This window comes from Erinaceus europaeus, chromosome 1 (genome assembly GCF_950295315.1).
Source record: "Erinaceus europaeus chromosome 1, mEriEur2.1, whole genome shotgun sequence".
Lineage (NCBI taxonomy): Eukaryota > Metazoa > Chordata > Mammalia > Eulipotyphla > Erinaceidae > Erinaceus > Erinaceus europaeus.
The window spans coordinates 31,023,560-31,048,488 of NC_080162.1; the positions used below are offsets into that span (position 1 = coordinate 31,023,560).

General features: G+C 40.4%; 2 protein-coding genes and 1 non-coding gene across 5 annotated transcripts in view; 2 read left to right on the top strand and 1 right to left on the bottom strand.

Annotated features, from left to right (window-relative positions):
• Positions 1–24,929, bottom strand: part of ADK (adenosine kinase) — a 452,224-nt gene that overhangs the window by 426,876 nt on the left and 419 nt on the right. The window lies entirely within an intron of this gene.
• On the top strand, positions 10,898–11,946 carry LOC132541770 (large ribosomal subunit protein uL15-like). Its single transcript, XM_060202477.1, has one exon. The coding sequence runs from the start codon at positions 11,146–11,148 to the stop codon at positions 11,731–11,733; it is 588 nt and encodes a 195-aa protein (XP_060058460.1). The 5' UTR covers positions 10,898–11,145; the 3' UTR covers positions 11,734–11,946.
• Positions 11,238–11,364, top strand: LOC132542896 (small nucleolar RNA SNORA3/SNORA45 family). Its single transcript, XR_009553864.1, has one exon. It is a non-coding gene; the product is annotated as a small nucleolar RNA SNORA3/SNORA45 family (small nucleolar RNA).

The following is a 24,929-nucleotide window of genomic DNA, read 5'->3' on the forward strand; positions in this document are numbered from 1 at the left end:
ATGACCCACATAGTCAATGACTGCCACCTCTCCAGATTCAAATGAGGTCTCGAAACTTTACAACAGGCTCAACCTGACGCTGTTGACTGGCTACGGAAGAATGGCAAACGCTAGAAGAAGCAGCAGCTCTGGCTTATGATATGGGATTGAACCTAGGAACTCAGAGCCTCAAGCATGAAGGTTTTTTTTTTTTTTTTGCATAACTAGATCTTTTTGTTCACAGATAGCACTTTCTTTACTCACCCCTCCCCTGCCCCTCCTCTAGTCTTCCTCAATACATAGATACACAAGGTTAGCTAGAAACGACTACTTAAATCTTGATCAATTTTTAAAAGTTACTTAAAAGAAAAATGGTTATTTTCACTTTAGGGAACTGTAGTCATTCATTTTTTTTTTTTTTTTTTAAGAGATGCCGAGAAAGAGAAACACCAAAGCACTGCTCAGCTCTGGCTTATGGTGGTGCAGGGGAACTGAACCTGAGCTTTGGAGCCTCAGGCATGAGAGTCTGTTGGCATAACCATTATGCAATCTCTCCCACCCTAATTCAATATTTTAAAAAATACTTCATTTGTTTGTTTATTTGACAGACAGAAATTGAGAAGGAGGGGAAGACAGAGAGGTAGAGAGACGCCAGCAGCACTGCTACACCTCTTGTGAAGCTTATTAGACTAGGTTGGGTATGTTCAGGGTAGTAGAACTTTAGACAGGAATCTATGAGGTGCAGTCATCATTACTACTCCAGGAACTTCCAGCTTGTCAAGTTAACTGATATTTCTGGGAGTTGGTTAAAGTGCAAATAGGTTAGGTATTGTTCTGATACTGACCTTAGTATAGATGAATTCAGTTTAGGCCTGGTTCTGTCTTTCTTTTTTAAACAGTATGACCTTGGCATCATAAACTACTCTTATCCTAAACTTTTATATTGGAAGTCTTTGAGTTTTAGATGTTTGTAGTTCATTGAAAATGAAGAAGCATAATGTAGGTGTTCCTGAAGGTTTTGCTAAGAATTCTTACTAAATAAAGTTCAATCAATCAAATGTTATAGTCTTCAAATTCTCCTAGGAAATAAATTGTCAGCTTCCATTTAAAGATTGTATTCCATTTAAATGTGTGATTTTAAAGTGAAATGTGACATAAGCTTTTACAGGTAATAATTAAAAAGCAATAAAAATAGTAGACCTCATGTCTTTTGGGGCAAAGCAGTAGCTTTTGCAGTAAGTAACATTGTCTATACTGAAACAGAGGGGGCTAGGTGGTGATGCGCCTGGTTGACAGCGCAAGGATCCAGGTTTGAGCCCCAGGTCTCCACCTGCAGAGGGAAAGCTTTATGAATGGTGAAGCACTCAATTTCGGACTGTATCCAATAAATAAATAAAGATAATAAAAATAAAAAACATTTACAAAGTAGGTCAAATTCCTCTAAAATTAAGATTGTTTTGATTAAAAAATTATAAGCTTAAAAACTACATAAAAAACTTTCAAGAAGACAACTTGATTTTAATGATAACAAAATTTATGATGGCAAACTAGTATAGGGATGTAATAAGGGATGTAAAATGTATAAGCTAGGTTAAAGAAATAAGAAATATGTGGTCCGGGAGATGGTGCAGTGATAAAGCTTTGGACTCTCAAGCATGAGGTCCTGAGTTCGATCCCTGGCAGCACATGTACCAGAGTGATGTCTGGTTCTTTCTCTCTCCTCCTATCTTTCTCATAAATAAATAAAGTGTTTTTTTTTTTAAAAAAAAAAAAAAAGGAAGAAAGAAGAAATAAAATGTACACATAATGCCACTTTCTAGAAATAATGTTTTGAGGGAGTCAGGCGGTGGTGCAGCGGGTTAAGCGCATGTGGCGCAAAGCACAAGGACTGGTGGAAGTATCCCGGTTCAAGCCCCTGGCTCCCCACCTGTAGGGGAGTCGCTTCACAGGCGGTGAAGCAGGTCTGCAGGTGTCTATCTTTCTCTCCCCCTCTCTGTCTTCCCCTCCTCTCTCCATTTCTCTATCCTATCCAACAACGACATCAGTAACAACAACAAGAACTACAACAATAAAACAACAAGGACAACAAAAGGGAATAAATAAATATTAAAAAAAAGAAATAATGTTTTGAAATGTTTCTATCCAACCATTGCCTTTATAGAATGTATTATTTTATAGCAGTCAAATTCATAGTCTACATTTTTTGTTTTGTTTTTTTTACAATTAACATATCCTAAGCATTTTCCTACATCATTTAAAAGTTCACAGAATACAACAAATGCAACAAAAGGAATAAATAAATATTTTTTTTAAAACTTCACAGAATAGCTTCATAATATTCTTCCGTAACTTAAACAAATAATTTAAAAGTTTAAATAAAAGTAGAAATTAAAATATATACATTTTTCTTTAATTAATGATATAAGAAATAACTGGTGTCTTTTTTTTTTTTTATGCCTCCAGTTTTATCTCTGGGGTTTGGTGCCTACACTATGAATCCACTGCTCCTGAAGGCCATTTTTTCCTTTTTTTTTTTTTTTAATTTGAAAGGATAGAGAGAAATTGAGAGGAGGGGAAAATCGAGAGGGAAGAGAGAAAGACAGACACCTGCAGACCTCCTTCACTGCTTGTGAAACGACCCCCCCCCCCCCTTCAAGGGGCTCAAACTCAGATCCTTGTGCTTCATGCTATGTGGTTTTAGCCCACTTGGCTAAATATTTGTTCGAGTTGATATAGTTTATGTGATAGTTTCCAAAAAAAAAATGGAATTGATGACATACATTGCCAAAACCTTTTTTTCCTGGTAAGAGCACTGCTCAACTCTGATGTATGGTAGTGGTGGTGATTCAACCTGGGGCCTTGGAACCTCAGGCATGAAAGTCGTTTAATAATTATTATGCGGTCTATCCTACCCATCACAAATTTTCTAGAAATGTACTGATTTATCCACCATTAATGATGTATAAAAGCCCTTACCCACAAACTGGTTGTAGTTGAAGAAAACTGAAGAGAATTTTGCTATTTTAGAAGGGTGGGTTCACATATTTGCTATGCTATCCAAAGGCATTTAGCTATATGTGACTAGCTGTTTTTATCTCAGGATTAACTACATAATTAGATGAAGAAGGCAGAATCTTTACATACCAACAGATAGCCCTTTTGACCTAATCTCAGTTAACTAGTTAAATTAATGAAGGTCAAAGAATGTTGATTTGAGGGGAGGGGTAGTGGTGCAGTCAGTTGAGTGTACTTGTTATGATACTAAAGGGGCTTGGTTCTAGCCCCTGATCCCCACCTGTTGTATGCTTTACATTCCTCCGAATTTTAACAACACCCACCTGCTGAGGAGAAGCTTTCTGCCATTATCTCATCTTCTTCCTGTCTATAAAAACTCTCCATTTTGTTGGGGGTCAGGTGGTAGTGCACATATGGTGTGAAGTGGGAGGACCGGTGTAAGGATCCCGGTTTAAGCTCCTCACCTACAGGGGCGTCACTTCCCAAGTGGTGAAGTAGGTCAGCTGGTGTTTATATTTCTCTCTGTCCTATCCAACAACGATAGCAATAACAACAATAATAATAACCACAACAATTTTTTAAAAGGGCAACAAAAACGGAAAAAAATAGCCTCCAGGAGCAGTGGATTCGTGGTGCAGGCACTGAGCCCTAGCAATAACCCTGGAGGCAAAATAAATAAATAATAAAAAATAAATAACTCTCCATTTTGTATCACTGTTCAAAGCGCCTTTCTATTTACTACATATGCTGCCTGATTAATAAATCATCAATTAGCTCCCTCGCCCCCAGGCCAAAATTTCATTATTTGGGGTCAGGCAGTGGCACACCTAGTTAAGCGTATCACCGAAATTTAATGTGTTATTGTTGTTGTTGCCAGAGAAAGAGTGAAAGAGACCACAGCTAGGCTTGAACCTGGATCATGCACATGGTAAAACAGCACATTATCATGGGTCAGGAGGTGGCACAGTGGCTAAGGCACTAGACTCTCAAGTATGAGGTCCTGAATTCGATCCCCGACAGCTCATGTACCAGAGTGATGGTTGGTTCATTCTCTCCTATCTTTCTCATGAATAAATAAGTAAATTCTTAAAAAAGAAAAACAAACAAACCAGCACACTATCCAAGTGACTTATGTCACCAGCCCCAATTCTTTAAATTTACTTGGTTGAATTTTGAACCAATTTATGACCATTATGGTAGGATCCAATGGAAAACCTGCTATCTTATAAAATAAAAAGACACAAACTTGGTAGCTAAGAACACTTTTACATTTTTTCTAGCCATTTCTGAGAGCTATGGCTAAGTTCCTCTCAATTCTAAAATAGAACATTCTTTGCCTCAACTTTCCAATGTAATTTTCTTTACTCCAATACAGGATAAGTTGAGTTTGAAGCAGCACACATTTCTGTCCACAGCACAGACCTCCTATCTTTATTTCAGACTCAAATTCTTTTATTTATTTATTTAATATTTATTCCCTTTTTGTTGCCCTTGTTGTAGTTATTATTGTTGTTGCTGATGATGTCGTTGTTGGATAGGACAGGGAGAAATGGAGAGGAGGAGCAGGAGACAGAGACATGGAGACAAAGACACCTGCAAACCTGCTTCACCACCTGTGAAGCGTCTCCCCTGCAGATGGGGAACCGGGGGCTCAAACCAGGATCTTTACGTCCGTCCTTGCGCTTTGCACCACCTGCGCTTAACCCGATGCGCTACCGCCTGACTCTTTTTTTTTTAATGCAACACCAGAACACTATGCAACACCACTGCCAATTTTCATTCTCTATTTTATTGATTTACTTATTTATTGCCTCCATGGTTATCGCTGGGGCTTGGTGCCAGCACTATGAATCCACTGCTCCTGGAAGACATTTTTTTCCATTTTATTGGATAGGACAGAGAAAGAAATTGAGAGAGGAGGGGGAGATAGGGAGAGAGACACTTGCAGACCTGCTTCACCACTTGTGAAGCCCCCCCCTCCCCCCCCCCTTGGCAGGGTGGGGAGCCCGGGCTCCAAGCCGGATCCTTGTACAGATCCTTGAATTTCCTACTATGTGTGCTTAACCTGGTGTGCCACTGCACAACCCCCTTATTCTGTATTTTAGAGAGAGGAGAAACAGGGAAAGAGATGAAACTACAGCATCACTCCGCCATCCATGGAGTTCCTCGAGAATCACACATGGTGCTCCGATGCGGTGGGCTGCAGGCATGGTAGAGTATGGTCTATTAGAACTATCTATCAGCCCCCAAAATTCTGTGTAATTGGAAGGAGCCCTCATCCCTTGATTCTCTCACAAGATCCATCTGAAAGCTGTTACCATTTATATGAACTGCACAGTCCCTTTACTTTTGTTTTTATTTTAGTATAGTCTTATTAGTGATTTAATAACCGTTCTCAGGATTACAAGGAAAAACAGGCCCCATTTATTGAGGTCAACCGGTTCAATTCTTTTCCCAGTCCAAGGTTCCATGGTGAGAGAATTGGTGTTGGTTGCCAGGAGATAATCTGGGTCTGACTGAAGCTATTAGACTCAGTGTAAGGTTGTTCCCAGTAGAGATCTTGAAAGCTAAAGAAGCCAAATTGATGAGTGCCAGTCAATCATTTAAAAGTTGCTAATTCTCTTTCTACCTCAGGAAAACTCCATGATTAGAAATGGGTTGCAGAGCAGAGTAGACAAATACCAGGTCATCTCCTCAAGAAAATTTCTGTGCAATGAGGTAGCACTATAAAACATCATAAAATCCCCAACCTTGTGGCATGTTCACTTCATATATTAGCTTAGCTCCTAGAAAACCAGAGGTTTAACTCAAGAAACGTGATCCTAAAATTCCAAAAAGTCAAGTATGTCATATTTCAGCACACCTGCTTATTTAAACCTAAGAACTCTAGTCCCAGAAGTTATAGATATTAACAAAAATATAAAATAAAATATGATATAATATAATTAATATAATATAATAAGCAAACAAACAAGAAACTTCCTGCCTGTGCAGAGGTAGCTCAAGTAGTAGAGCACATGGCCCCAGACTTGCAAGAATGACACCTGCATATTTGAGGCCCCAGGTTTGATGGCTCACATTGCATTCGCCTGAATGGAGTTCTCTCACTATCATAAAATAAGACTTTTCAAAAAAAATTTTAAGTGAGTCAGGCGATAGTGCAGCAAGTTAAGCGCACGTGGTGCGAAGCAAGGACCTGTTGTAAGGATCCCTGTCCGAGCCCCCGCCTCCCCACCTGCAGGGGAGTCGCTTCACAAGCGTTCGAAGCAGGTCTGCAGGTGTTTTTCTCTCCCCCTGTCTTCTGCTCCTCTCTCCATTTCTCTCTGTCCTATTCAACAACAACGAAATCAATAACAACTACAATAATAACTACAACAACAATAAAAAACAGCAAGGGCAACAAAAGGGAAAATAAATAAAATATAAAAAAATTTTTTAACTTTACTATCAATACGAAACTAGACTTTTTTTTTCAATCTGCCAAAAGGATAATGCTTTTTAAAAAAATATATATTTCCTTTTGTTGCTCTTTTATTGTTGTAGTTGTTGGATAGGTCAGAGAGAAATGGAGAGAGGAGGGGAAGACAGAGGGGGAAAGATAGACACCTGCAGACCTGCTCCACCGCTTTTGAGGTGATTCCGCTGCAAGTGGGTATCTGGGACTTGAACCGGGGCCCTTACCCGGTTTCCGGGGTTCTTAACCGGTTGTGCTTTGCCACCTGCGCTACAGCCCAACTCTCAAAAGGATAATGTTTTCTTGGACTTTGGTCTTGTGATAACAGATTGTGAAAGGTTTTTCTTTACTTTTTAAGTAATCTGCCTAAAATAAACACTGACTGTGTTTTAATCAAAACTTTCCAGCACTTCCTGCTGTCCTCATTAGGCCTTTGATTACTTTCTATTTGAAAGGGTATTTATGGAACTTTCAGTATTTGCCTCAGTGTCACCTCAACTAGATAAATAAATGGGAGTTGTTTCAGAATGACCTGTAGTCCTATTTTATCAAATGTTTTTGGTATTTTTTTTGGTATTTTTGACAAACTTACCCAAAATCAAACTCTTAATTCTTAAGCTTTACTTAATGCTGACTGGCGGAGAGAGAAAAAAGAACATCACTCTAGTATAAGCAGGGATAGGGATAGAACTCAGGAACATTCTACAAAAAACTCAATTCTAAATGAAGTCCTTTTGAAAAAAAAGGAACTATTAAATTAACCTTATTTGATATGTTAAATTACATCAGAAGCATTATCAAATAGGAAGTAATTCTCAAGAGTCATTCTGAGGGTTTGCTGGATGGCACTGCATATGCTTCAAGTTGAGTGTGCAATCTCTCTCTTAGATTGTTTTCTAAAAAATTCATTAGTGATTTAATGATGATTAATGAGATTATAAGATCAAAGGGACATAATTCCATACAGTTCCCACCACCAGAGTCTCATATTTATTTATTTTATTTTTCTTTATTGGGGAAATTAATGGTTTACAGTCAACTGTAAAATACAATAGTTAGTACATGTGTAACATTTATCAGTTTTCCACATAACACTCTAACCCTCCACCTAGACCCTCCTTTACCATCACATTCCAGGACCTGATCACTCTCCTACCACCCTAGAGCCCTTTACACTGATGCAATACACCAAATCCAGTCCAAGTTCTGCTTTGTGTTTTCCCTTCTGTTCTTATTTCTCAACTTCTCTCTGTGAGTAGGATCATCCTTTTAATCCCCATATTTCTTTATTTATTTTAATGAGAGAGACAGAGACAAAGAGCAAGTTATAGAGGAGAGAGAGGCAGGATAATAATGGTCAACAAGATTGTAAGATCACAGGGGTATACTTCCATATAGTTCTCACCACCAGAGTTCCGTATTTATTTTAATTTAATGAGAAGGACGAGCAACAAAGAGGAAGATATATAGAGAGGATATAGAGAAGACAGGAGCATTGCTCAGCTCTGGCTTATGGTGTTGTTGGAGACTGGTCCTGTATTAATCTCAGGACCTCAGATATAAATCTATTGCATAACCATTATGCTGTCTCCCAGGCAAAATTAATTAAATTTCTAATTTTTTTAATTTCAAAAAAAATTTTGAGAAGTAAATATATGGCCTTTCCTTTCATAGGATTCTCTAATTCCATTCCAGGTGGTTCACTTCCTAACAAAATCCCAAAACCTAGATATAGACTAGGTCCCCTGAGATAGAGCATATGTTCACACATATCCATAAACTAGGGCAAAATATATACCTGAAAGCACAAGTACATAATAGTCTGCAGTGAGTACCCCCAACACTTCATCTGCACTATTCCAGCCTTTAGGTCCATAATGGTTCAACAATTTGTTTGGCTTTGTATGTTAACTCTCTTTTCAGCCACCAGGTTCCAGATGCCAGCAGGATGCCGACCAGACTTCCCTGGACAGATGACCCCACCAATGTGTCCTGGAGCTCCGCTTCCCCAGAGACCCACCCTACTAAGGAAAGAGAGAGGCAGACTGGGAGTATGGATCGACCAGTCAATGCCCATGTCCAGTGGGGAAGCAATTACAGAAGCCAGACCTTCCACCTTCTGCAACCCACAATGACCTTGGGTCCATACTTGCAGAGGGATAGAGAATGGGAAAGCTATCAGGGGAGGGGATGGGATATAGAGATCTGGTGGTGGGAATTGTGTGGAGATGTACTCCTCCTATCCTACAACTTTGTTAATGCATCCTTTTTTAAAATAAACAAATAAATAAAAACTGCTTCACTACTCATGAACAAATCCCCTCTGTAGCTGGGAGCCAGGGGCTTGAACCCAGGTCTGAGTGCATTATGATTGTGTTCAACCAGGTATGCCCCCCACTAGGGCCCAATAAAGTTTATCTTTGTAAACAAACATAAGATATATATTTTCTCTATTTAGAGATTTTGAAAGCTTTTGAAGTTCTGCGACAACATAGCATAAATGTAATAAATAAATAGCAGAAGTATTACACTAAAAATCAATTGAAAGTTATAAGGGATTACTGAGCAATTTCAGAAAGTGACTCCTTCAACAAGGTCTTTCTTTGCCTTATTTGAAAAAAGTTTTTCCTCTGTCTCTAAATAAAAACTGGGGTGGGAAGGGAATGGAGGCTGAGAGGCTTCTCAACCATGTAGTATATGGACGAGACACTAAATTCATTCCCTGGTGCTTCTTCTTCTAGCGTTTGCCCTTCTTCTGTAGCCAGTCAACAGCGTCAGGTTGAGCCTGATGTAAAGTTTCGAGACCTGGTGCTGAGTAACAATAACAAAGAGAGTGAACCTCAAGTCATGACCTGTAAACATCAGAGATTTAGCAAAGGATGTCATGACCTGTGAAATACCAGAGGGTCAGTAAAAAAAGCCTGAGAACTACAGAGTGGTAATTAAGGATGACATTTATGCCTTCATTTTTTATCCTGACTCTAGATTAAATTAAAAAAAAAAACTTTTTATTTATAATTGGATAGAGACAGAGAGAAATTGAGAGGAGAGAGACAGAGAGACATCTGCAACCCTGCTTCACCACTCATGAAGCTTTCAGACTGCAGGTGGGAACCAGGGGCTTGAACCTGGGTCCTTGGTCACTGTAATATGTGTACTTAACCAGGTGAAGTATGACCAAAAGAGAGTTATTATTGAATAATAAGAGACCCAAAATGGAGTAACTTGTACTAAACCCAGTATCAGAAAACCAAGGCTTAATACCTACATATGGGCTTGACATTGCCTAGTTATGTAACCTTTAACCCGGCAATTTGGAATTTCCTAGCAAGGTAATAAATATGGTATTCCCAAAGGAATGCAACTGGTTTTAACAGTTCCCTCTTGGCTTATCTCATCTTTTTGTCCATAAAAACCTTCCATTTCTGTGGTCTGGGAGGTGGTGGAATTTCTTTAAATAGTGCGTTCACCTGGCACATACAAAATTCACTTTGACAAGTTCTCAATTTGTATCTTCATAGTGTAATAAAAACAGCAAGAAATGTGAATCAGAGGTCTTAAGTGTGAAATGAGAGTTCAATAACTAGGAAACATAAATTCTTTGTCTATTTTCTCAGCTAAAGACAAGGTGGCCTTCTTATAAGAAATAAGGAGGTTAAGTGAAAAATGCTTATACTCATTAACATTATTCCTCTTTATTTCTGGAGGCCATTTTTTCCATTTTGTTGGGCTTGTTGTAGTTGTCATTGTTGTCATAGCTGTTGCATAGTACAGAGAGAAATCAAGAGAGGAGGAGTGTCGGGCAGCCCCCCTGCTCCATCCTCATTGCTAACACTATGGCCTATTTACATAATCATTGTTTTGCCTGATCTTTCTTCTTTCTACCTCAAGACCCGCCCTGCCTTCAGAGTATTAATCAATCCCACTGGTTAAAACCTTTGCAACAGTTGCTAAGGGAGTTTCTACCATTAGCCCGCTCTTTCCTTTTCTCCATCCCCTTTCCTAGCCATTTCCTTTTCTGACTTGCCACTTCTGTTAAAAAATATATAAAAGCATGGTCTTTGATCAATAAAGATGCATTAAGTCCTGCTCCACCAGAAGCTCCTGGTTTCTCTCCAGCTTCCATAAGTAAGCAGCAGCCCAGGTTGGCTCCTGTCTCTAGTTCTCTCCAACCCAGAGAGCACATGCCTGAGAAGAAACACCCTCACACTAGCCGGATAGAGGAGAGAAAGATAAGACACCTGCAGACCTCCTTCACCACTTGAGGCAACCCCCTGCAGGTGGGGAGCTGGGGCTCAAACCAGGATTCTTACGCCTGCCCTTGTGCTTTGCACCATGTGAGCTTAACCCGCTGTGCTACCATCCAGCCCTTTATCTTTTGATTGAGCCAGGGAAAGCAAACAGAGAGAATGAAAGAGATCTGAGCACCTAGGCTTCCTCCAATGTGATAAAGGCAGTTATACACTATCCATGTTTGCTATACTGCTAGCTCTTTTTCTTTCTTTTTTTGCTTTTAAACCAGAGCACTGCTCAACTCTGGCTTATGATGGTGCTGGGGGCAGAATCTGGAACTACTTGCATGATGTCCTCTGGACAACAGTTATGCTATTTGCTAATAGAGTTTATTTATTTATTATTATTATTATTATTATTTTAACCAGAGCACTGTTCAGCTCTGTAGTGGTGCTATAGGCTGAATGTGCAATGTCAGAGCCTCAGGCACTAAAGCCTTCTTACATGATCTTTATGCTCTCTCCCTAGTTCCTCAGCCCTATAAAAAATATCCTAACACGAGGCTAGAGTCTCGCCCAGGCACAGCTTTGCCCCGGCGTGCGGGAGTCCTCGGAGAGCAGCCGCTGGCCTTATTCGCTGGCTGTGGCCCCGTGGCCGGGCCGGTCACCAGGCCGGTGACAGGTGGGCAGGTGCCCCAGGCTGACTCCAGAGAGCTGGCTGGGCAGGCTGTGACGGGCACCCACCCTTCCAGCCACCCCGGCTACTTCGGGAATGTCGGCATGCGCCATTACCACCTGAAGCGGAACCAGAGCTTCTGCCCGACTGTCCTGGACAAGCTGTGGACCCTGGTCAGCGAGCAGACGCGGGTCAACGCTGCCAAGAACCCCGCCGGGGCCGCCCCCATCATTGACGTGGTGCTATCGGGTTACTACAAAGTCCTGGGAAAGGGCAAGCTCCCGAAGCAGCCTGTCATCATGAAGGCCAAATTCTTCAGTAGAAGAGCCAAGGAGAAGATCAAAGGTGTTGGCGGAGCCTGTGTCCTGGTGGCTTGAAACCATGCCTCCTGGAAGGCGGGAAGGTTCATTAAATGCTGTGAATGTGGCTGTGGTCTGAGTGATTCTTCTGACACCTCGCCTTCCTCACACATGTGCCTTGTAAGACCCTTGGTTTGAGCTGCTGTGTAACTTCAGCTTTCACTTGTAAAATGAGCTGTTATAAAGATCTGTAAGTTACATCTGAAAAGCTTGTCTGCCCTATGCTTTGAATTTATGATGAGCAGAACATACCCATAACTGACTGTTTAAATGGTGCGGTCTGCAGTTTTAAGACTTGAATTCACTCAACTTAACTGCCACCACAGCTCCCAATAAAATAAAATTTAAAAAAAAACTTAATATTTTTTAAAAACTTCATGGAAAAGTGACACTACATTTTTTGTTTGTTTCAGGGAATAATGGAAAGTTATACTAATTAATATTAAATCTTACATTTTTAAAATTTTATTTATTTTTATGAGTGAGAGAGACAGAAATAAAGATATATAGAGATACCAGAGCACTGCTCAGCTCTAGTTTATGGTGGTGGTGCAGGGGGTTGAACCTGGGACTTTGGAATTTCAGGCATGAAAGTCTCTTTGCATAACCATTATGCTATCTCCCCAGCCCTCAAATCTCACCTTAGGAGATCTAAATAATTACTTCTCTTAACTGACATACATCATAAGCTAATTGGGTTTCAATTCTCCCTACTGCATAATGTAAATAACGGGCTCATATTTACCTCACCAGGCACTAATGATTTTCTTTCTCTCTTTTTAAGATATTATATCTTTATTAATGAGAGATATAAAAGGAGAGAAAAAGAACCAGAGCATCACTCTGCTGCCAGGATTGAATTTAAAACTTCATATTGAGAGTTCAATGCCTTTTCCACTCACTATACCATTCCTAGACGACACCAAAATTTCCTTTTTCTTCTTTAATGTTTCATTTATTTTTATTTTATTAGATAGAAGCAAAGAGAAATAGAGACGAGAAGGGGGGAGAGAGACACCTGCATCACTGCTTCACCACTTGTGAAGCTTTTACCCTGCTGGTGGGGACCAGAGGTTTGTGCATGGTTCACACAACAGAGTGCACCACTTCCCAGCTCTCTGAATTTTCAAAAATCAAAATTTTGGTTTTGATTTTTAAATAACTTTTGTTTGCTTTGTTTTGATAAAGGTAGAGAGTGAAAGAAACCACAGCATCAAAGCTTTTCTTTGATACAGTGGGAGCTAGGCTTGAAACTCGGTGGTGCACACGGCAAATCAGTGCACTATCCAAGTGAGCTATTTTATTGGCCCACCCTACATTGGATTTTGCATTCTCAACTATCTCTTCCTATCCCCAGCTTCTAGCCCCCACTCCCACCAGCATTCCCAAGCAGTCTTGGGAAAGGCAAAGGCGAAGAGAGCCTGCTGTAACCTGTTTCATAAGTGAAAATCAAAAAAAACATCTTGGCCAATAAATAATTTAAAGACTCTGAATCTAACTTGATATCTACAGGATACCAGCAAGTCTTCTCAGGAATGTGGCTTAATCAAGCTTCACAGAGAACTGAAGCCAAAGATCTCTGATGTGTATACGTGTTTCCATTAGTGGAAAACTATACTCCTCTCTCCCTATTCATGCCAATTCTAGGGCAGGAGTGCTAAAGAAGGGATCCCTGCCCAATGAAGTAGACTTGGCAAAGATAATTTAAGATTACCCCCATTCTAAAGGTCACGATGTGTAAGTGTATATATTCCTCCACAGAGATTTATGTATTGCCCTTTTATCAATTCAGTGATGAATGCATCCAAAAAGTCAAACTGCCAAGTAGGGAACTAAAATCCTTTCTCAAAAAAGACAAGTGCTATCACTAAAATATCATTGTACTAGCACTTCCACAGCCCAACAACTTTGATGTAATACTTATACATGATTATTCTGTTTAATAGTCTCTGAAGTACTATCTTAAGAGGAACATTCCTCAGTTATGCCTATGAAACAAACAAAAAATAGTTCAAATCTCTAATGTGGTTAACTTCAAAGTTAAACATTTGAACTGTTTATTTTTAAATAACTTTTTTCTTATAATTCAAGTTGTTTACTCAAAATCATACATGATTTTTCTTACTTCAGCTCTCAAGTTCAGAGAGTAACACACATTTATTTTGCTATATCAGGCTTAAAGGAATTTGAGAAGACATCTGGATTTGATTCTTCTGCTATATTTTGTTTAAATGGCCTCTCCCAAATGAGTCAAGTATGTGTGAGGGTGAGGGAGTAAAGATCAAACCAGGGACCTTGTGCGTGCGCTCTACCAAAGAGACTTCTGCAGCCCAGCTCTCATCGTGTGTGTGTGTGTGTGTGTGTGTGTGTGTGTGTGTGGTGTGTGTGTGTGTGTGGTGTGTGTGTGTGTGTGGTGTGTGTGTGTTGTTTTTAACCAGAACACTGCTCTCATGTGATTATAGGGATTGAATAGTTGGAAGGCATGTATGCTACCAGCCAGTTATTTCCCCAGCCCTGAGACGAATTACTTAAAAGCCTTATGATGGTGTGGGGGATTGAACCTAGAACTAGAGCTTCAGGCATGAGACTCTTTCAGCATAAGTATTATGTTATTGCCCTATATATTTTTAAATTAACTTTATTTATTTATTTATTTGAATAGAGACAGAAAAAATTTGAGAGGAAGGGGAGAGAAAGAGATGGCTCCAGTACTGCTTCACCACTTGTTAAGCTTTCCCCTTACAGGAGGGGACCAGAGGCTTGACCCCTGATCCTTGAACACTGTAGCATGCACACACTCAAACAGGTGTTATATACCCTTCCCCTATATTTTCTTTTTTTTTTGTCATCACCAGGGCTTCAGTGTTCCAAGATAACTTTTTCAGATAGAGAGAAATAGACAAAGAGGTAGAAAGAGAGTATAAAGAGACCACAGAACAGAAGCTTCCTCCAGTGCTGCAGGGGTCAGGCTCAAACCTGGATTGTGCACATGGCAGAGCAGAGCAGTGCACTAGCCATGTGAGCTCTTTTGCTGGCCCTCATTCTGTATTTTTGTGAGGAGCTCAGCAGACACAGAGCAAAGGCATTACATGCATGTGATCACAGGTTTGATGCCCAGGACTACATTATGCTGGAGTAGTGCTCTGGGCTGACATTTCTCTCTCGCAGACAAAATCATATTTAAAGATCATTTTATAGTTAATATAGTGTGCTATGAAATGAAGAACAGTATTGCTAGCTTTTTTTTTAACCCTTCAATTTTAATTAGCAAACAGTTTCACTAATTAAAGGCTTGTTAACACAAAAGTCCGCCAAGATGCTATGTGAACAGTATTACCTGATAGGTCCAGTACTGGAAGCTGAAGAATTCTATAGTAAGAGAAAACTAATTTCAATCTTACACACAATGAAACTGACTAAAAAGCTATTTTAATATTCAGCGATCAAAAAAGTCATGACTTCATTGTTTTTCCCTGCAAAATTGTGTCATGACTTTTCTGACAACCCAATATTTCAGTGAGATGCTAAAGTTATGCTTCCTTTTCTTCTTTTGTATCTTTGTAAAGCCTTTTAGATATATTGTTACTAAGAGTCCTGTCTAGGCATACATAATCTATTAAAACTCAAAGTTCATGGGACAGAAGTAATCAAGGTGGAAAATGCACAGACATAGATATAAATTTTGTTGTCAATAAAAGTCCATTTATTCTGTGTCCAGGGAAATAGCTCAGGTGGTAGAGCACAGAACTTACATGTCTGAGGCTCACTATTGGTCCCCAGTGCCATGCATACCAGAGTGGTGGAGTAGCACTCTAACTTCTCTCTCTCTCTCTCTCTTTTTGCCTCCAGGGTTACTGCTGGGGATCAGTGCCTGCACTGCAAATCCAGTGCTCCTGGAGGTCATTTTTCCCATTTTGTTGCCCTTGTTGTTGTCATCATTATTATTGTTGTCATTGCTGTTGTTGTTGCTCGATAGGACACAGAGAAATCGAGAGAGGAAGGGAGACAGAGAGGGGGAGAGAACGATAAGACATCTGCAGACCTGCTTCACTGCCTGTGAAGCGACTCCCCAGCAGGTGTGGAGCGGGGGGGGGGGCTCGAACCAGGATCCTTAAGACGGTCCTTGTGCTTCACACCATGTGTACTTAACCCTCTGAGCTACGGCCCAGCCCCCTTTAAAAAAAATTGTATAACCATTATGTTATCTGCCCCCATCCTGAAATAAATATTTTTTAAAATTTCATTCATTCAACAAGATTTTCAGAAGCTATTATACTGCAACATAGTAATTAGTTATAAAACACTAACACTTAGGCAACATGTTTACTGACTGTAAGTAGCAATGGGCAAGATAAAACATGCACATATGAACATAATAATAATGCAGAATGTAAAGTGCAAAGAACCAGAGATTCACTTCCAGGCTGGTTAATTAGAAAAATTTTATAGAGGGCAGGTTTTGGCTAGGCATTGAAGAATGAATGGGATTGTTTGTTTCCTACACATACTAGATTTTGCTCTTGCTGGAAGAATAGCAAGACCTCCTTCACGCTACGAGGGCCTGATGAAGCTGTTAATTAGTGTGCCCATCACCATCAACCCACTCTACCTACCACATATGCAGATAGCACTGGCTCCCACCCCACTGCACAAGCACACAAACACAGCAAGCTTGGTCAAATCCCCATCTCTAAAATGCATAATGTGCTCAATGGTCTGTAATCCAGACAACTATATATAGTAATGTATGCTAGCAAGTACAAAAACCCAGGTTCAATGCCCTGCTCCTAAACTACTAGGTTTACTAGTAACTAAATGTGATCTGTCTCAATACTATAAACTGACGTGTCGAGAAGATAATGATTTCTCTCCATTCTTGTGAATGTTTTATTTATTTAAAATAGAGACAAATTGAGAAGGAAGGGGGAAGACAGAGATGGAGAGTTGGAGAGATAGCTGAAGCACTGCTCATGAAGCCCCCCCCACCACCACCACCACCACTACAGGTGGGAAAGGGAGAGAGAGGGCTTGCAACTGTGTCCTTGTGCATTAACATGTGTGCTCTACTGGGTGCTCCACTGCCCTCTCCAGTGATGTCTTCTGATAATTACTATATATATTTTCTTGTTCTGTTCTACAGAAAACACTGAAATCACTGGGCATACAATAAAAATACAAATTAAAATGTTTTTATGCTGAAAGCTAAATTACATTGCTTTCTAGACAAACATATTTTAAAGAAATCAGATAAAGGAAACCCCAAGAATAAACAAAAAAGTGGTCCCAGAGGTGGAACAGTGAATAAATCACTGAACTCACAAGTATGAGGTCTTGAGTTCAACTGCTAGCACCAGGTGTGCCAGAATAATGCTGTTTCTTTCTCCTCCTCTTCTTTTGTTCATAAATTAATTTGCTTTGAAAAAAAGGAATGAATAGATGAGAAATATACATGAAGGCAACAACATTAAGTCCATTTAAAAAATATTCACAAACAGCCAGGGGTAGATAGCATAATGATTATGCAAGAGACTCTCATGCCTGTGGCACCAAAATCCTAAATTCACAAGGGGTTAAGCAGGTCTGCAGGTGTCTCTCTCTCTCTCTCTCTCTCTTCCTATCTCCCTCTCCCCAACCCCCTCAATTTGTCTGTCCTATCAAATAAAAATTTAAAAGGGGGAGGGGGTGGGCAGGGAATGGCAGCCAGGAGTAGTGGATTTGTATGCAGTACCAGTGCCAGGCCCTAGTGATAACCTCGGTCGCAAAAACACAACAAAACAAAAGGAGGCAGACTAGTAGCAGTGAAATCACACATCCACAAGATCCCTAAAATAAAGGGGCCAGACAAAGCAGTTGTGGCATGCCAGACTTGCACAGCTGAGGCTCTGAAGTCCCAGGTCCAATTCCAGCCATTGTCATATGCCACGCTGAGCAGTCCCCTGACCTTTGGGACTCTCATGATAAATGAGTGAACAAGTTTAAAAAATAAAAGCTATTAAAAATTTTAATAAAAGTTCATAATGTCTTTGTTGAACCCATTGGAGCAAGGTATGTTTGGGGGTCAGAATTCTGGGAATTCAAATATCTATGACTTTTAGGAAAGCAACATTGTATTATATGCTTTATAAACTACCCAGGAAGGTTTCATGCATTTTTAAAAAATCACTGTTACTGTAAACTGTTTATATTTCAGAAATTGCAGTCTCCTATCATTTCAAGTTCTCATGCAAACTTACTTCGAATCCACTGCTCCTGGAGGCCATTTTTTTCTTTTTTGTTGTTGTTGTTTTTAGATAGGACAGAAAGAAACTGAGAGAGATGAGGAAGATAGAGGGAGAAAGAGAAAAAGATAGACACCTGCACACCTGCTTCGCCACTTGAGAACTGATGCTCCTGTAGGTGGGGGAGCCTGGGGCTAGGATCCTTGCACTTCACACTATATGCGCTTAACCTAATGCACTACCACCTGGCCTCCTAGACAAATCTTTTCTAAACAAATCCTTTTTTTTTTTTTTAAGGAATTTATATATTTATGAGAAAGATAGGAGGAGAGAGAGAAAGAACCAGACATCACTCCGGTGCATTTGCTGCCGGGGATTGAACTTGTGACCTCCTGCTTGAGAATCCAATACTTTATCTACTGTGCCACCTCCCAGACCACTTTTCTAAACAAATTCTTAAAAAAAGAATACTTCATTTACATTTTTTTTTTTTTGATTCCCAGGGTTATCGCTGGGGCTTGGTGCTGACAGTACAAATACACTACTCCCAGAGGCCATTAATTGTTTTACTTTTTTTATTTGATAGGGCAGAAAGTGAGAAAGGATGGGGAGATAAATGAGAGACTCCTGAAGCCCTACTTCACTTTTGGTGAAGTGTCTCCCCTGCAGCCTGAGGGTTTGAACCTAGTTCCTTGTGCATGGTACACCCAGGAAGGTGCCCACTGCCCAGCCCTGTTTACTAAGTAATGGTCATCTTGTATGTTTTCAGACTCAGATTTTCCCTCCCTTTCCCCATTTAAAAAAATTTTTTTAATTTAATTAATTAATTTATTCCCTTTTGTTGCCCTTGTTGTTTTATTGTTGTAGTTATTGTTGCTGTTATTGATGTCATCTTTGTTGGATAGCACAGAGAGAAGTGGAGAGAGGAGGGGAAGACAGAGAGAGGTAGAGAAAGACAGACACCTGCAGACCTGCTTCACCGCTTGTGAAGCGACTCCCCTGCAGGTGGGGAGCCGGGGCTCGAACCGGGATCCTTATGCCGGTCCTTGTGCTTTGCGCCATGTGCACTTACCCCACTGCGCTACCACCGGACTCCCCCTTTCCCCATTTTTTCACATCTATTTATCTATCTACGTTTCCCACCAGGTCATCAGTTGGGTTTAGTGCCTGCACAATGACCTGACCACTTGCCCTTTTATTTTTTTTTTCCCCTCTTTCTTTTCTGATAGAAATAGAAAAATAGGGAGAGAAAGAGATACCTGCAGCACTCCTCCACCACGCATAAACTTAGCCCTGCAGATGGGGACTAAGGGCTTGAACCTGAGTCCTTGCCCATGGTAATGTGTATGCTTTACTGGGTACACCACTGCCCATGCCTTTCCAGGCATTTTGAAGTGAGCTATTCCTCTTCTGCAGCCCATGACCTCCAAGTTTGGTGTTCCTGTACAGGTGACAGTGAGGAAATTACAGTTCTCAACTTGGAGGCATCTGGCAGCTCTGTCACTTGTGTGTCACACTTGAGATCCAGCTTCTGAAAGGAACAGTTAGAAGCAGAGGCTTCCAGTCTTCCTTTCATCAACCTACAGTCCAACTCCCAGTTTCTTTTTCCTTGTTTTGCCTCCAGGGTTATTGCTGGGGCTCAAATCCACTGCCCCTAGAGGCCATTTTCTCCATTTTGTTGCCCTTATTGTTGTCATTGCTGTCTCTGTTGGATAGGACAGAGAGAAATGGAGAGAGGAGGGGAAGACAGAGGGGGAGAGAAAGATAGACCTGTTTCACCTGTGAAACCACGCCCCCTGCAGATGGGGGTCAGGAGCTTGGACCTGGCTCACCACACATGGTAACATGTTCTACCTCCAACAGCTAACTTTTAGTGAAGATTTACTATAAACATTTTTTTTTTTTTTTGCCTTCAGGGTTATCGCTGGGGCATGGTGGTGCATACGAATCCACTGCTCCTGGAGGCAACAGAAATTTTTCCCATTTTGTTGTCCTTATTGTTGCCATTGCTGTTCTTGGATAGAACAGAGAGAAATCGAGAGAGGAAGGGAAGGCAGAGGAGAAGAGAAAGATAGACACCTGTAGACTTGCTTCACCTCCAGTGAAGCAACACCCCCTACAGGTGGGGAGCCGGGGCTTGAACCAGGATCTTTATGCTAGTGCTTGCGCTTTGCCCCCCCCCCCCCCCCCCCGTGTGCTTAACCTACTGCCTGACCTCCACTATTAGCCAATTTTATATTCATTTTCCCATTAAATCTTCTCAACAACCTTTAGTAGTAGGATTATATAGGTGAGAAATTTTTATAGAAAACAGAGGCACAGACTCAAATGAGCAATTGTTCTCAAATCACCAAGGACCAACCTTCAAACTATTGGATTGTCAGAAGTCATGATGCACTTTTGCATAGAAAACCAGAAACACACCATGACTTTTCTGACAATCCACTAGCTATTTCTAGTTTCAAACTAGATTCATGCTCACAACACCTAGCTTCTCAGGTACCAAGATGTTCTTTATAATTTAGTCTTCCTCACTCCTGTCCACTTAACCTGTGAGCATTTTACACAAAGACAGGATTTTAATCTATGTAAGAAGTAGATGGGAGAGCCAGTCGGGCAGTAGCGCAGCGGGTTAAGCGCACATGGCGCAAAGTGCAAGAACCGGCTTAAGGATCCCGTTTCAGCCCCTGGCTCCCCACCTGTAGGGGAGTCACTTCACAGGTGGAGAAGCAGGTCTGCAAGTGTCTATCTTTCTCTCCCCCTCGTCTCTGTCCTATTCAACAACAACAACATCAATAACTACAACAATAAAACAAGGGCAACAAAAGGGAATAAATATTTTAAAAATATTTACTTAAATAAATTATTATTTAAATTGTTATTATTTAAAATAGATATTTAAATATTTAATTAAATATTTTTTAAAGTTATAAAAATTAAATTTAAAAATAAAGGAAGTAGATGGGAGCCAGGCGGTGGTGCACCTGTTAAGCACTCACAGGGTTCAAGCCCCTGGTCCCCTCCTGAAGGGGGGAAAGTTTCACGGGTGGTGAAACAGGGTTGTAGGTATCTCTCTCTTTCCCTCTCTACCTCCCCCTCCCCTCTCAACCTCTCTGTCTCTATCCAATAATTAATTAATTTAAAAAGAGCAATATTCCAGATAGAAAGATGTTTAACAGCATATTTTATTTAGTGTTATTCGGTGTAATCTTATACCTAAAAAGGAAGTTTCCACTGCCTATGCCTACCTTCCTTTCTTTCTCTCTCTTTCTCCTTCTTTCTTTCTTTCTTTCTTCCTTTCTTTCTTCTAGAGCTCTTCTTCCTACTTTCCCTGAGCTTCAAGCACTTCTGTGCTTGTCCCAAGATCCGTAGGACCACTCATGTAAGTTTTCCTCTAGTTCACTTTTGGCCATATTTACTCACCCTAGCATGTGATACCCAGGAAAAGGACCTTACTAAAGCATTCATAAAAAGTGCCTCTATTTCCACTCTTTTACAGTCCAAAGACTTAATCTTAAAAAGTATTAAATTTGTGGCTTTAAGTGAATACTCTGTAATATCATCCAAAGAATCAAACTCAATGTGAGGCTGCAACACTAAACAAACATAGGCCTAGAAAGTGAAGGTTATCAATCCTGCCCTATGCTACAGCAATAATCCATAGCAATAAATAATAGCTTCTGAGGATCGGGCACTATGTAACACACTAGAGGCATACAAACACCCTTTCTCATATTTCAGCTTTACATATATTTGCCTCATTTAATCTTCATAGCAGACTATTCTGGGAGCAGTGGGCTCAGTTTATAAAAATAATCTTCCAGGGAATTTTCTGAAAGAGAAAAAAATGTGTTTTAGAAGGGATTACTGAAATTGTTCTTGGTTACCCAAGAAATTTAAAGGAGCCTGAAAAGTATTTCCAGAGAACAGAAATATATTGGAAGTATTATTGTGGAATGTCATCAGACCTCAAAATATATTTCTCAATTTCTTTCAGCCCTACACAACACATCTATAAGACAAAAATCATAATGCTAGAAAGCCTAAAAGAGATAGCATATATATAAAGCACCTAGTATAGTATCTGGCATTCAGTGTTCCCTTCTCTTCCTCAACATAATGTGAAAGGATATTAAGAGCCAGCTTCTTTCTTTGTGACTTAATTGACGGTTACACCCTCTGAAAAGCAGTCCAGTCTAGAAAAATTATGTATATCTGGACAGGAAGCCTAGTTTGCTGCATGTTCTCCCAGAACACAATTTATTCAATCCTGCCATTGTCAATTTTGGCCACACAATTCTTTATAGCAGGAGACTTCCTATACACTGAAGGATGTTTAGCAGCAACCACTGGGCATGAGTAGCACTCGCCACCAAAAACATCTTCAGACATCACCAAAAAGCTCCTTTGTGATTTTTTTTTTTCTTGAGAATATTCTAGAGTTCATAACGCTCTACACCCTTTGATATCTACAACCATATTTCATAAATATATTTGTTCTCACCATCTCCCATATTTATTTCCAACATGAATATGAATATATAGGCTATATAAATCATTCTCTTAAAACTGAAAGGCAGTCCCCCAATAGTCAAGCAAATCATCCTAACAGTGCGATCTAATCACTCACACTGAGGCTCATTTAAAATAAAATTTCAAAAATTTTATTTGAGAGAGACCAGAGCATTGCTCAGCTGTGGCATATGATGGTGCTTGGGGTTGAACCTGTAACCTCAGCCAGAGGTCTGATAGTTGGTGCACACACCTCTGTAGTATGCCCCCAGGCCCATACTGGGAATATATATTTTTTGCCTCCAGGGATACTGCTGGGGCTCGGTGCCTGCACTATGAATCCACTACTTCTTTTTTTTTTTTCCTGTTTTTCCTTTTGTTGACCTTGTTGTTTATTGTTGTTCTTATTATTGTTGTTGCTGTCGTCATTGTTGGATAGGACAGAGAGAAATTGAGAGAGGAGAAGACAGACTTCTGCAGACCTACCTCACCATCTGTGAAGCGACCCCCTTGCAGGTGGGGAGCCAGGGGCTCAAACCCAGATACTTAACGCCAGTCCTTGCACTTTGCAGCATGTGCTGTGCTACCACCCGGCCCCCCATCCTGGGAATCTTAAAGTCAAAATAACGAACTGTAAAGTAGAAATAGCCAATCCCAAAGTCTTCACACAAAATTAATCAATTTTCCCAGGTACTCAACTATCTATTATTTTAACTTCATGTCCATGGGTAGCAATAGTTTAAGGGCTATTACAAGTTTTCAATAGAAGCTAATAACATGTAAAATACATTACATTTAATAAGCATTATGTAGCAAATGCTCATGTTGCACAACGTAAAAAGTTATGTATACTAACTACAACAACAATAAAAACAGAAGAGAAACAAGAAATTAGTTAACAGTTCATTAAGGTTTCTTGTTAAATTGTTGAAGTTAATCAGGGTAGTGTGGTAACAGAAAGTACAAACTTAGGATCAGACTATCTGGATTAAAATATCCAACCATATCAATTACTACATAGGTGACCTTGGTCAAGTTCTCAACCTCTCAAATGTCTGTTTCCAGATTGGTAAAATGGAGACAATATTAATATCTACTTTGTGAAGCAAGTGTGGAACTGGGTTAGTTAAAATACAGCTGAAACAATGCCTGGCACATATGTACTTAAGTATCAAACATTATTATTTATTATAACTTCGAAAGATGTATAAACAAAGAATACTGACTAACAACAATGAATTTACACCCAGATGCTTCAGGCAGATACTTCTTTGGGCTTCAACTTCTGTTAAAAAAAAAAAGGGAAAAAAAGCACTTCATCGTAGAAAAAAGTCATGTAAGAGCTATGTGTTCAGTAGCAGGGCAAAACTTTATCGGCCTTCCAGTTGGAGAGAGAAAGTTTTGTGAAGGTGGGTTTTAAGGAAATTAATAAGAGGGGTCAGGTGGTGACACACCTGGTTCAGTGCATAAGCTACAATGCACAAGGACCAGGGTTCAAGGCCCTGGTCCCCATCTGCAGGGGAAAAGCTTTGTGAGTGGTAAAGCAGGGCTGCAGGTGTCTCTCTCCCTCTCTATCTCCACCTTCCTCTCAACTTCTGGCTGTATCTATTCAAAAAAAAAAAAAAAAAAGGAAATTAACAACAGGCTTAGCATGAAAGCTCATGCCTTAAACCCTGTCAGATATGACTCAAAAATGATTGCTTTATTTTACATGTCTAAAATATCCTATGGGGGGGGTTGGGTAGTGGCACACCTGGTTGAGCGCATGTATTACAATGTGCAAGGTCCCGGGTTTGAGCCCCCGCTCCCCACCTGCTGGGGGAAAGTTTTACGAGTGGTGAAGCAGGTGTCTGTCTCTCTCCCTATCAAACCCCCCCCCCCTTGATTTCTGGCTGTCTCTATCCAGTAAAGGTAAAGGGCAATGCTGGAAGTTAAATTTGTCTTGTATAATCAGGAAGAGCCCAATAGTTTTAAATCTAGTTAATATGCATAATTTCTGACAGAAAAATCAGTCTTCGGGTTAAAATTTCAAAACCACCTACAAGCTACACTTTATTTAACAAACTTTTTATAGGTAAAAGTTGCAACATCAATCACATGTGAGGCAGGTGTTAGGAGCAGAACTGTCTCCTCTCTGCCAAAAAGTACAAAGAAATATAAACCTCCCCTAACCATTTTGCCAAATGCCGCCCTGCCAAGTCTCGGAGGAGGAGTCTGGGTCCCCATTTAGAGGGTCTTCAAAGGTGTCGGGTTTTAGAGCAGCTACAAAAAAAGAAAGGTCAAGGCGCCCTTCCAAGACATTTTAGTAAACATCCCTAAGAACTTTGTCTCTGCTTCAAGGCACTACAGCAGTAGCTTGGCCCCATTATCTATCACCCGGCATGGAGAAGGTGGCGAGGAAGACTCCGCTGCGGTCCTCCAGGGTCACACCAACCCAGCCGGGCCGGGCTCCCACGTGGCGAACACAGCCCGCGCTCATCCTGC

Excerpts from the sequence above, each read along its gene's own strand:
- LOC132541770 (XM_060202477.1), top strand. The coding sequence starts at position 11,146 with ATGTGCAATGTCAGAGCCTCAGGCACTAAAGCCTTCTTACATGATCTT.